The following is a 13,072-nucleotide window of genomic DNA, read 5'->3' as shown; positions in this document are numbered from 1 at the left end:
TGAATGTGTTCGTTAATATGCGAGGGCGCCTGAAGTTTACTCAGTTGGAAGAGGATTACATCACATGGATATAGATGATCTAATAGATTGCAACCGGCGGTTTAATTTAATTCACTCATTTGTGGGTTTCGCTTTTTATAGCAGACATTTGTTTACGTGATTGAATAATTGCATTGCGAATCGATCCACGCACATGTCAAGGTACATAACGAATGATTCTCTCGTAGGTGGTACCGGCATTACTCCGATGTTGCAGCTGATTCGTGAAGTGTTGAAGCACGCTGACACCGACAAGACGCAATTATCGCTGATTTTCGCCAATCAGGTGAGTTTTTGCTTACATGAGTAATTATATATTCGAAATCTTACCCGACCCGACTTCGATTTGGATGAAATTATTTTCCACGAGTGGAAGTATTGTTCTGATTAACACGTTCACGCCGGCGCTGTAATCCATGTTCCTCGACATCTGGCGGCTGCGCTTAATGCTTTTCGCTCTATCGGACGGAACCTATTCCAGGCACTGTTTGCCGAATGAACGATTTTTCTGAATAATTCACTTTCGTTTGTTCAAATATGATCTTGCAGAATTCGTTTGTTGTTTCATGCTACGAATCATGACGCATTGACACAATAACGATGAGGCAGTCTAGTGCGAGCCGCCGGTGGTACGCTCGTGTTAACGTGTAACATGTTAAATACTATAGATAAAGACGTCTATATTTAGAAAAAAATTGAATGGTTTAAATTCGGCTAAATATTTTGTTAAATGTGATTTAAATTTAGCTTTAACTTTGTCGGTTTTTTTTAGGAAATTCATTTTCACTGTTTTGAAAAAAGCGAAGTAGGCGAAAAAGAAATGACGTCAATTTCGACCAATCAGTACCGTTTGGATAGGGGTTGAGATTTTTCAATTGTTCGATAGTTAATTACATGATATATATTATTTTATTCAAAGTGAAAAATTGTTATATAGTGCCGCAATGTTTTGATGTAAAAATCTCATCCATCCGTCATGAAATGACTGAGCAATAAGCGTTTGAAATTGGACATTTATCACGATGCAATCGATATTCGTTTTTCAATTTGTACCCCAATATGTTCCCGAAAGACGTAATCCTACGTCAAAACAGGAAGTGGGTTATATATATGGTATAACCGCAGGGGATGTATCATTTGTTTGAAGTTGAATCTGAATCCATTCTGAATGAATGAATAAATGAATATTTGGGGGACTTCGAAAACGAGAGCGTTACGTTGGAGACACAAGATTTTAAGCATCCAATATTGGATACCAAAATATTCTATTGATGGGAAAGAATAATCTTCACAAGCTTTCCTGTTAATTGCACTTGATTGAAAAATCACAAAACGAAATGCATTTGCATTTGATCGCAGTATTATATGAATAGAAAACATTAAAATAAACTCTTTCGCTTGAGTGTGATTTTCAATTCCAATGGGAACTGGCAGATTTTTTTTCAGCAACGATGACATCTTTCCGGAATCTTTTCGATGCTGGATGGCAACCAAATGAAAAGAATTCCTCGCGTGTATGTGTGTGTGTGGCGGCTGCTCCGATGCCTCAAGCGGAACCGTTTTTCGATGCTGATACTCTCTTGGTCGCATTCTCTTCTCCTCCTGATGGATCGGCTTTTCTGCGCTCCCTCACAGTTCGAAACAAACTGAATGCGTTTCAGGTCAGGTCAGGTCAGGTCAGGTAATGAATCACTCGATCCCTCAACGTCCAGCTCGTCCAGCAACGATGTTGTCCAGTCGTTGTCCTCACGAAAAATGAACGCGTTTTACCACCAGAATATCGCTTAAGTATACTTTTTGTCCGTGATTGAATCGAGAGCAGGTGTGGTTTACGATGGCAATTTGGAGGGCAAATTAGAGGCGAATTAACTTATTCGATGATAATGTATTAAAATTACGGAAAGCGTTTCGATTTCAAAATTTCCGTTTTTGATTGATAAATCGAGAATGCCATGTGAAATTTCCTAACCTTCCCAGGAGCAAAGCTGTGCGCTGTGTCTCCTGACAATAGCAGAATGGTCAGCTGCGATGACTGCCAAAAATGGTATCATTTTACATGTGTAAATGTAGACCTCAATATTGCTAATTATGATTGGAGCTGTCAGGAATGCCTGGAGGCCAAAATTCCCGCTCCCACGCAACTTTCGGCAATCGGTTCTACCCCCACAATTGTACAACATCGCCCGTTAACAATCGAAAGTCTACCTGTATCCTCACCGTTGACTACTGCGGCAGCGTCGTTTCAACCAAATTTGCCTAGCGTTTCGATGGAACAAACGTAACACACCTTCATGCCAGCTTCATTGCAGCCACCAAGATTATCGCAAGCTTTATTCATATCACAGTGCGCTCAATCACACCTTGCTATCCCGAGTACATCGCGAGCAAGTATAAAACAAAACGCAGCGCAAAACGCAAATCTATCGTCGGCAGAACTGCAAATCAAACTACTAGAGGAAGAATGGGCTCTTGAGCGAAATTTTTTACAAAAAATGTACGAGGTATTGATTAATGCATCTACCAAGCAACCATGAAACATTGTAAATTCACCCACGGAGAGATTGACCGCTGGTGGCGCCCCATTTCGACATCCTACTTACCATTCATCTCCGTTACACTCCATCCGACCAACTGTACACGAACTTCGTACAAATAACCAGCTACACGAAACTGGTGAGGCTACTCTGTTGAATAATAACCAACCGGCGGCCAGACATGCTATCGCTAAAGAATTGCCAGTATTTAGTGGCAATCCTGAAAAGTGGCCACTTTTTATCACAACATTTGAGAACACAACAAGATTGTGTGGCTATACACCGGAGGAAAATATAGTACGGCTGCAACGCTGTTTAAGAGGAAAAGCATTACAAGCCGTCAGAAGCCAGCTGTTACATCACAACAACATGAGTTCTGTGTTGTCTACCCTGAAAATACTATTCGGTCGAACAGAAATTATAATTCATTCTTTAGTACAAAAGGTTCACACGATTCCTGCGCCAAGAGCAGAGAAATTAAATTCAATAGTTGATTTCGCATTGGCTTTACGCAACCTGGTGGCAACGGTACAGGCGTGTAATATTGGAGAGCATTTCTACAACATAGCGCTCCTTCAGGGACTAGTAGACAGGCTACCACCGATGATCAAACTAACCTGAGCAACACACCGGCAAGCACTGCATAGAGTTACTCAGTTAGAATTTAGCGATTGGTTGTACACTATAGCTGAAGCTGCATGTTCAATAACTCTTCCACAGTATTCTACCGAAAATAAACCTCAAAGAAATTATCCTTACCTGAGCGCATATTCTGAAACATATTCACGTCAAATAATAAGTAGTCGTCACACATGTATAGTATGTGAGGGAGATTGCAGTACAGTAACCAAATGTAGAAAATTCATCAGCTTAGATCATAATGCACGCTGGGTCGTATTACGTCAATTCAAGTTATGCCGATGTTGTCTGGGAAACCATAGAGGATCGTGTCGATTGGCAAAAAATAGCGAAAAAAATGGGTGTCCATATAAGCACCACAAACTTTTGCATAATGATGCTAAGGACAATCCCATCTCAACCGAGATCAACGATTATACGTGTAGCACTCACCAACTGAATGCTCACTCAGTATTGTTTCAACGGAGTATGATGTTATCGTTCTCACCGAAACATGGTTGAATGATGATATCCATTCCGCTCAACTATTTGGTGACTATTATACGGTATTTCCGAACGATCGTGACCCAATTACGACGGGGAAAAAAAGAGGAGGCGGCGTACTCATTGCGGTATCTAAGAAGTTTAGCTCTTCGAAATCAGTTACACAAGTTAGCGATGCAGTGGAGCATCTTTGGGTGAACGTACATGGATCAGACAATATCATTGTTGTCGGGGTGGTATGTTTGGCGCCAGATCTCGCAGTTGATGCCGAAATCATCGAAAAGCATCTTGAGTCCGTTTCCAATGTCACTGAATCATTGAAGCCGAGCGATTCTCATATTCTTTTTGGAGATTACAATCAACCTAACCTTGTCTGGTTGAATTCTGCTGCTGGTTTCCTGTAGGCTGATCCTTTGGAGTCTAGATTTTCGACCTCTAGCGCTCATCTCGTCGATGGAATGTCTACAATGAACCTGAAACAAATGAATGACGTCAAAAATAACAGAGGCCGTACCCTGGATCTGATATTCATCAACGCAGAGGCTGTTTCAACGTGTACCTTGGTAGAGGCTTCCGAACCTCTGATTGAAGCTGACGTGTTCCATCCTGCTTTTGTCGCCAGATTGCATTTTCCAGAACCTGTAATTTATGATGATTCCATCGATGACATGCGATTTGATTTTCGCAGAGCAAATTTCGATGAAAATAGTCGTGCTATTTCTAACTACGATTGGGTCCAGCTTCTTGATGACGACTCCGACGTTGCTGTCTCACAGCTTACTAGCACACTTATTCATTTATTTCATCGCTTTGTCCCTCCACCGCGCCCTAGAAGTAAACCTCCTTGGTCGAGTCACCAGCTCCGCGAATTGAAACGCCTGAGAGCGGCTGCTCTGAGAAGATACACCATTCACCGAAATCCGATGGAAAAACATCAGTTCAATGCTGCCAGTCGAAGATATCGAACCCTCAATCGACTACTCTACTCAAGGTACGTTAAGCGCAAAGAGAATGATCTCAAACGCAATCCTAAAAGCTTTTGGGCTTTTATGAATTCAAAACATAAAACGAGCGGTCTTCCGAAATCTATGTTTCTTGATGATAGAGTAGCCGAGTCTCGTATTGCAATTTGTGATCTGTTCGCAAACCATTTCTCCAGCGTGTTTAAAACGAACCACATCACGGATCAAGCTATAAGCCTGGCACTAGAGAATGTGCCTAAGGACGTGATTGAAATAGGAAACTTCACCTTTTCAGAACAAAACGTTCTTGATGCGTTTCGTAAATTAAAATCTTCCTCAGCTGTTGGACCTGATGGAATTCCACCGATTGTATTGAAAAAGTGCGCTGAGTCAATTGCTGCTCCATTAGCAATTGTTTTCAATAAATCACTGTCAGAGGGGAAGTTTCCGGAGAAATGGAAAGAATCAGTAATGTTTCCTATTCATAAGAAAGGTGATAAACGTGACGTGTCTACGTATCGTGGTATAACTTCTCTATACGCTGGGTCCAAGCTATTCGAAATTTTTGTTGGTGGCGTGCTTTTCAATGCTGTCAAAACGTACATTTCGCCAGATCAACATGGATTCTTCAAAGGGTGGTCGATCAACACGAACCTTGTTGATTTTTCATCATATTGCGTCAGAGCTATCGAGAATGGTGCGCAAATCGACACAGTTTACACTGACCTCAAGGCTGCATTCGACCGTGATCAACAGACCACTCACTGTGAAGCTTGGATTATCGCAGTCCTACACCTTTACAAATTGTTCAGGTGTTCCTCAAGGAAACAACCTAGGGCCGCTATTATTTTCTCTCTTTTTCAACGATGTGTGCTTGCTCATCCCATCAGGTTGTCGAATTGTATATGCGGATGATCTTAAGCTCTATTACAATGTCAGATCCACTGAGGATTGTAAGACACTGCAGCGACTCACTAGCCAGTTTGAAAGCTGGTGCTGTTTTAATCATCTGACCATCAGCGTTCAGAAATGCTCTGTCATCACCTTCACACGGAAAAAATCTCCAATTTACTGGGTGTATAACATTGGAGGATGCCCCATCGAGAGAGTCAGTGTGGTGAAGGACCTTGGAGTTCATCTCGATTCACAACTCTATTTCAGAGATCATTACTCTAGCATAATCGCTAAGGCAAACAGAAACTTAGGTTTTATAATGAGAGCTGCAAACAATTTTCGAGACCCTTACTGTCTCCGATCACTGTACTACGCTCTTGTAAGATCTGTTCTGGAGACGGCTTCTGTTGTATGGAGTCCATATGCGCATGTCTGGATAAACAGAATTGAGGCTGTTCAGTCTCGATTTATAAAATTTGCACTGAGGTCTCTTCCATGGACCAACCCCGCTGATCTACCACCGTATAAGCATCGCTGCCGCCTGCTTGGAATAGAAACTCTGCGTCAAAGGCGTAGGTCAGCCAAAGCTTTATTTGTCGCAAAGGTATTGTTAGGAGAAGCGGATTCCTCCCATATTCTTGGGCAGCTTAATTTGAACGCACCTGCTGTGGTCCTGCGATCAAGGGAATTCCTGCGGATAGATTTCAGGCGAACCGAATACGGGAGAAATGAACCAATTGTATCAATGTGTCCTGAATTTAATTATGTGTTTCACCTGTTCGATTTCTGTTGTTCTGTGGATGTATTTAAGCGTCGTTTGAAACATTTTAATTTGTCTACTTGATGTTTTTGACTGTTTACCTTAATGTTAATTATATTCATGTAGACATGGATCACAAATAAATAATAATAATAATAATAATAATAATATATTCCTATCACGTTACATAACGGTGAATTAAGTATACAAACCTACGCATTCATAGATTCAAGATCATCCATAACATTGGTGGTGGAAAATATTTCGAAGGAGTTGAATTTGACTGGTGAAAAACACCCGTTGTGTCTTCGCTGGACCTCTGATGCCTGTCGTTATGAATATTCGGCTACTCGGGTTAGTTTAGAAATATTAGGCTCGTCAAAAAACAGCAGCAAACACCAAATAACCGACGTTTATACTGTAAATGATTTGAATCTTCCCCGTCAATCTCTCTCAATGACGGTTCTAAGTGAAAAATATAGTCACCTGAGAGGGGTGGGAGCATAATCGTATAAGGATATTCAACCACGAATGTTGGAATGAGCAACATACGTTTGACACACGTGCTAAATAGTCGAGAAGGTGAAGAGCGTGAACCAATAGCGGTAAAAACACGTCTTGGATGAACCATTTTCGGTACTTGTTCCCAGAGTAGTATGTCTCACAACTTCCACGTATGCTACCACTCTAGCAAAGAAGATGAAGATCTGAACACCATCGTTAAGAACTTTTTCGCTCTTGACAGCTTAGGTATCGTGAAAGATGATCAACCTTCTCATTCAATCGAATATGAAAGAGGTGTGAAAACGTTACGGACAATTACAAGCTTTCTGAACGGACGGTATCAAACAGTACTTCTCTGGAAGTATGACAATATTCACTTACTAAATAGTAAGCCGATGGCTTGAAAGCGGCATAACTGTCTCATGAAGCGAATGACTCGTGACCCATCTCTGGCTGAAGCATTGAAGGCAATAATGAGAAACTATGAAGAGGAAGGCTATATTCGGAAACTTTCATTGGAAGAAAGCAAAGAGCGAAATGACCGTACTTGGTATTTGCCAATTTTTCCTGTCATTAACCCAAATAAGCCAGGGAAAATACGACTGGTATGGGATGCAGCTGCAAAAGTAGGAAGCATTTCGTTAAATTCAGTTCTTCCAAAGGGATCTGATCAATTGACTGCTCTGCCTTCGGTGCTATACCAATTCCGAGAGCGGAGAGTAGCAATTTGTGGCGACATTCGTAAAATGTTTCACCAGGTGTTGATTAACGAGGCCGATCAATATAGTCCGTGTTTTCTTTGATGTGGCGAAGATCATTCGAACGATCCCAACACATACATCATGAAAGTGACGACCTTTGGGGCGAGCTATTCGCCCAGCTGTGCACAATTTGTTATCAACGAGGATGCTCGTCGTTTCGCTGCACGGTACCCGGCAGCTGTTGAAGCGTTTCAGAAGAATCAATATGTCGACGATTTGCTTGCGAGCGTAGATACAGAGAACGAAGCAATCGAGTTAGCAAAATGCTTCCCGTTAATACATCAACATGGTGGCTTTGAAATGCGCAACTGAATTTCAAATTCGACACCAGTTTTGGAAGAGTTACAAACGAGCCGCAAACCAGAGATGAATCTGGATATCATCACAGGATTTGCCTTGGAAAAGGTAATTGGCATGTGGTGGAACACAACAACCGACGTTTTCCAATTCAAATTAAATATCGAGCGAAATCGCGATTTACTTGCTGGAGGAAAGCATCCAACCAAAAGTGAAATTCTCCTCGTTCTAATGTCCATCTATGATCCTCTCGGCCTGATAGGGAACTATCTGATGTTCCTGAAAATTCTCTTGCAGGAGATTTGGAGAGCAGGAACAGAATGGGACGATATGATTCATGAAAAGCAACTTAAGGGATGGATTACATTGCTTTGGATTCTACCACAGATCGAGGAAATACGAATTCCTCGTTGTTATCATACTTCGTAGAGTGGAGATCAACATGTCGACGAACTACACACCTTCGTTAATGCGAGCGAATTGGGATATGCTGCAGTTTCGTACTTTCGTTTTGTACAGGATGGTGTGATAAAATGTGCTTTAATTGGGGCTAAAACACGCGTAGCTCCCATCAAATTTGTCTCGATCCTTCAAGCTTCAAGCAGCAGTCATCGGTGTTCGATTAGCCAAAAGCATCGAGCAAGGACATTCACTGGATATCAAACGACGTTATTTCTGGACGGATGCACGGGATGTCATATGTTGGCTCAATTCAGACAATCGTCGATACTACCAATTTGTACTCTTTCGTACAAACGAAATTCTAGAAAATACAGAGATCAAAGATTGGAATTGGATTCCATCAAAATTGAATGTTGCTGATGAGGGTACCAAGTGGCAGCGACAACCGAATTTCGATGCTAACAGCCGCTGGTTCAATGATCCTTCCTTTTCATGGGAGCATGAATGTGAGTGTCCAAAGATGCGAACATCCGACCATGTCACAGTGGAAGAAATCCGCCAAAACCTCCTCCATCATACAATTGATATCAAGGATATTTTGCGACCAGAAGATCACTCCAAGTGGAAGCATCTGCGACGGATAACGGCGCTAGTGATACGATTCGCTGAAAATATAAAACGGAAATTTTAAAATGTTGCTTCAGTGACGAATCGAAACGCTTTCCTTAATTTTAATATTTATTCGATGATAATGTATTAAAATTTCCCTACAAAAATATTCACATTAATTCACGGTTATCGAAATAAATAAATCCTTACGTTTGTTTCAATATTTTTTTCGCTCCTCGATAAGCCTGAATTGAAAGTATTTCTGAATATAAATATTTTAGTACTGTACACTGAAATACCTTAATATCTCTTATGTTTGATCATAATTTTCGTATTTCTATTTCAATATCTTCTATCTTCTATCTACGACACTTCTGTTCTATCTGCGACTTTTCTTTGGCGCCTTTATTTGAATTTGCGCTATATAATTATAATATAATTTCCTTTATCTTACAATAGCCTGTCTAATTCTTGTGCTACGTCACTGTGCGTTACGGTTGGTACATAGGGTTTTGATATTGGTGCGTTGTCACAGCAAAGTTGTGCGCAACACTCTGAGTTTGAAACTTTCCGCGACTGAGCAATAATCGATTGAAAATTATGATTTTCGCGATGCGAAACATTTCCTGTTGCGTGCGCTTCCAATATTGGATACAAAAATATCCTAATGGGGAAGAATAATCTTCAGAAGCTTTCTTGCTAATTGCACTTGATTGAAAAATCACAAAACCAAATGTGTTTGGTCGCAGTGTTATCTGGATAGAAAACATTAAAATAAACTCTTTCGCTTGAATGTAATTTTCAATTCCAAGGTTCCAACTGGCAGATTATTTTTCATCAACGATAACATCTTTCCAGATTCTTCTCGATGCTGGATAACGAAACAAACGAAAAGAGTTGCGCGCGTGTATGTGTGCGTGGCGGCTGCTCCGATGCCTTAAGCGGAACCGTTTTTCGATGCTAGTACTTTCTTGGTCGCTCCCGATGGATTCCCTTTTAGCCTAAGGTGCACAAACAGTCTCTTGGTGACAACGTTCATCAGCGCTTTCATGATGAACTTCACCATTACAGCGACAACATGCTCCAATCGCTGTTCAATTATAACTGAGTTGATTTCTGTTCTGTTCTTATTTTTAAGGGACTTTAAACCGAAGTTCGTTCGTCCCTGGTGTAATGTGGTGGGGGGTGGGGAGAGTACTAATTCCAGGGTGAAGTTCAAATCGTTGGCCGAACGTTCAATTTCATAGGCTTTGCACTCTGTTAAAATGTGGGGGATGGATAGGACTACACCACAAGTGTTGCAGTATGGGGGATCTTGTTTTGTGATTAGAAAGCTATGGGTAAGGTTTGTGCGCCCAATGCGGAGGCGGGAGAGGATTCGATGATGTCGTGGAACGGGATTGTCAGGCCAACCAGATGTGACCGGTTTGATTCGCCGCAAGGCAGTGTTATGCCTGCTGAACCATTCCGAGTCCCAGGATTCTCTTATGGCAATTTTGGTCGAACGAACAGCATCCATAGAAGGCACAGGAACCATCTCCATTTTACAGTCCCGACCTAAACCCGCCAGTCTGTCAGCTTCTTCATTAGGGTAACACGGGGTGATTTGGTCATATGGGGTAATTTGGACCACCCCTTTATCTCAAAAATTACGGCTCAACTTGGATTTTTTATAATGTCATTTCCTTCTATTGTTGAACCGTATGTACCTAAAGTAAAAAAAACTTTGGTAAAACTTTACAAGTAGAGGGAAACGGTAGCATAAACACAGCAAGCCCTTTGATCGTCAAAAAATGTGAGTTTTCCGATAGTGGTTTTAAGTTTTTCCCGCTAATTAAACAAACTTTTCGTGTATTGTGCAGTAAAGTTCTGTTCGCCTACAGAAGAGGAACAATTTGATGTAGCGAAACTGTAAGTTTGATAACAATAAATGAAATTAATTGCATTTTAATTTTTGCATGTTGTGTGGGGTGACATGGACACGTTTCTGTGGGGTGAATTGGTCCTACAAGTTTGAGACTTTTCTTTGGTCTAATTGATTCCAGATGCCGCTGAATGACAAAAAGAGGATGGACAGACAACGTTGGAAGAAGGAGGAGTTTGAAAGAGCAACGCAGGCCATCGAGAACGGATTTTCTTTGACCAAGCATCAAAAGTGTTTGAAAATGCTCGTCCAACAGTGAAAAAAAATCATGCAGAATTCGAGATTGTCTCAATCCAACTTTTCTGGTCTGGGATCTGGCCAAGACACCTGGTATCGACATTGTTACTGATTGTAACATTATCCCAAAATACTTTACATAAACATAAGTATGTTTTTTTCGATGAAACACACACTGGACCAAATCACCCCACAGACGGTCCAAATCACCCGCATTAAATTTTAATGTCCAAAAATCATCTCTTTTATTTTATGATATATTTAGTGGATTGAAGCTTTATATAATGATTGAACATTAATTATTTAAAGAAAACAAGTGTAGCTCAGTATACAATGTGACATTTTCTATTTAGACTGTATTGGTTTGGAGATATTAGGCGATTTGCTTAGGTGGTCCAAATTCCCCCCTTTTCCCCTACCGAGAATTCCAGAGTGACCTGAAATCCAGCAAAAGGAGATATTGTTCTCTAATGCGAACAATGCGAATTATTTTTTTCCGTTCTTCCGTTTCCCGGAAAATGACAAAAAATCTAAAAAGCGCCAAACAAAAACATTGGCCAATACCTACGTTTTTGTTCCTGTATGAAGTTCAATCCAATGCTTTTATTCCTACATCACAATGTGTGATCTTTTATCAAAGTAATATTCTAGAAAAGTTTACATATTTTCATATTTGGTAAGGCTTTGTTTTTTGTTAGGTTATGTGAGGTTATGTACTTTCCGCACATAGTTGCTTTGAATCTATTTTTATGCCCAAAAAAGTGATACAAATTTGAATGAAATTGATAGTAGGTGGTAGCTAATAGAGCCATGAAAAATTATCGAAGTTACTGTTCGATTTTTCGAACGCTTGGCATAAAACGGGTTAATATGGTTATGTTTTGGAGAAAACTGATATTCCCTCTACGAATGAAGCTTAATGGGTGTAATGCATGCATGGATGTGTAATAAAAACGACTTCATGGAACAATTTGCTTTACAAAAAATATAATTATTAGAAAATAAAATGAATTCCGTAAGGAGTCACGCATGAATTCCACTTTTTTTAGCAAAACAATTTTTTTGCATGTAATTTTCTTTTAGCGTCGATTTCTCGTTGTAGCGGCGTCAATAGCTTTATTGTATTGGGCCACCACCTGTGGCCTTAAATTTTCGCTTGTTGTGTGCTAGTGGTTTCTTTACCTTTCACCTCATGTCAATCCAAATCTGTAATTTAAAAAAAAATCGTTATTGTTTTGCAAGACATTTCAGCTTTAGCATATGGTATAGAAAGTTTGCATATAGTATAAAAAAGAAAATTACTGACAAAAGTAACACGTACTAATGTACGCTAGCAGGAATAAGTAATTTTTAGGTAGGAAATACGGTTGATAGTAATTCAAAGAATATAACAAAATTTACTTATGAAGTTATAAGTATCGTAGAAGAAATACTTACTTTCTGCCATTCTTAACCAAGACACATTGATGGTCTCAGTGCATCAATCTCCTCACTGAATTCCTCCCACTTTTCCTTAACAGGGATTCTATTTGAACTGCCTCCAAAAAAAACTCGAGCAATGTTTACATTCGCTTTCATTGGTTCAACGAGTCGTACTGGTGGTGATTTGTCTGTCCATTCATTTTCAGCCACTGAAATATGCGCTGGAAGTAAATTCTGCATTGTAATTTACAACATGATTAATACAAATAATGATGGATTGAACACTTACCTATTCTGGCAGCACCGTAAAACAAATGCTGATCAAAACAAACGAACATGTGTTGAAAATTGCATATATTTAAGCGTTTCTGAAATGTTTCCCAAAGGAAAGTATCAGGGACACAAACCAAAACAAAATAATTCTCTGAAGATATGCGAAAAGCGAATCAAACAACTCGAAAATTTCTGACACTTGCATCGATAGCTATCACTCGCTCGGTGCTATTGAATTGCTCGATTTCTATAATAGTAAAATAGAGCTAACGAGCAAAATTCTTATCGCCTCGATTTCTATAATAGGGACCATTAATTCTTTTAACATCATT

The 13,072-nt window shown here is 40.1% G+C and overlaps 1 protein-coding gene across 3 annotated transcripts in view; it reads left to right on the top strand.

Annotated features, from left to right (window-relative positions):
* Nucleotides 1–13,072, top strand: part of LOC129765920 (NADH-cytochrome b5 reductase 3) — a 36,336-nt gene that overhangs the window by 22,465 nt on the left and 799 nt on the right. For 2 of the 3 annotated variants that reach the window (XM_055766365.1, XM_055766366.1), the window contains one exon: nt 228–325. In XM_055766365.1, coding sequence (XP_055622340.1) covers nt 228–325 — 98 coding nt within the window. Of the gene's footprint in view, nt 1–227; nt 326–10,929; nt 13,072 lie in introns of those variants that run through there. The other variant, XM_055766367.1, reaches the window with a different exon arrangement.

The sequence above is a fragment of the Toxorhynchites rutilus genome, chromosome 2 (genome assembly GCF_029784135.1).
Source record: "Toxorhynchites rutilus septentrionalis strain SRP chromosome 2, ASM2978413v1, whole genome shotgun sequence".
NCBI lineage: Eukaryota > Metazoa > Arthropoda > Insecta > Diptera > Culicidae > Toxorhynchites > Toxorhynchites rutilus.
The sequence above is the reverse complement of the archived record's forward strand: the minus strand, read 5'-3'. Positions and strand labels throughout refer to the sequence as shown.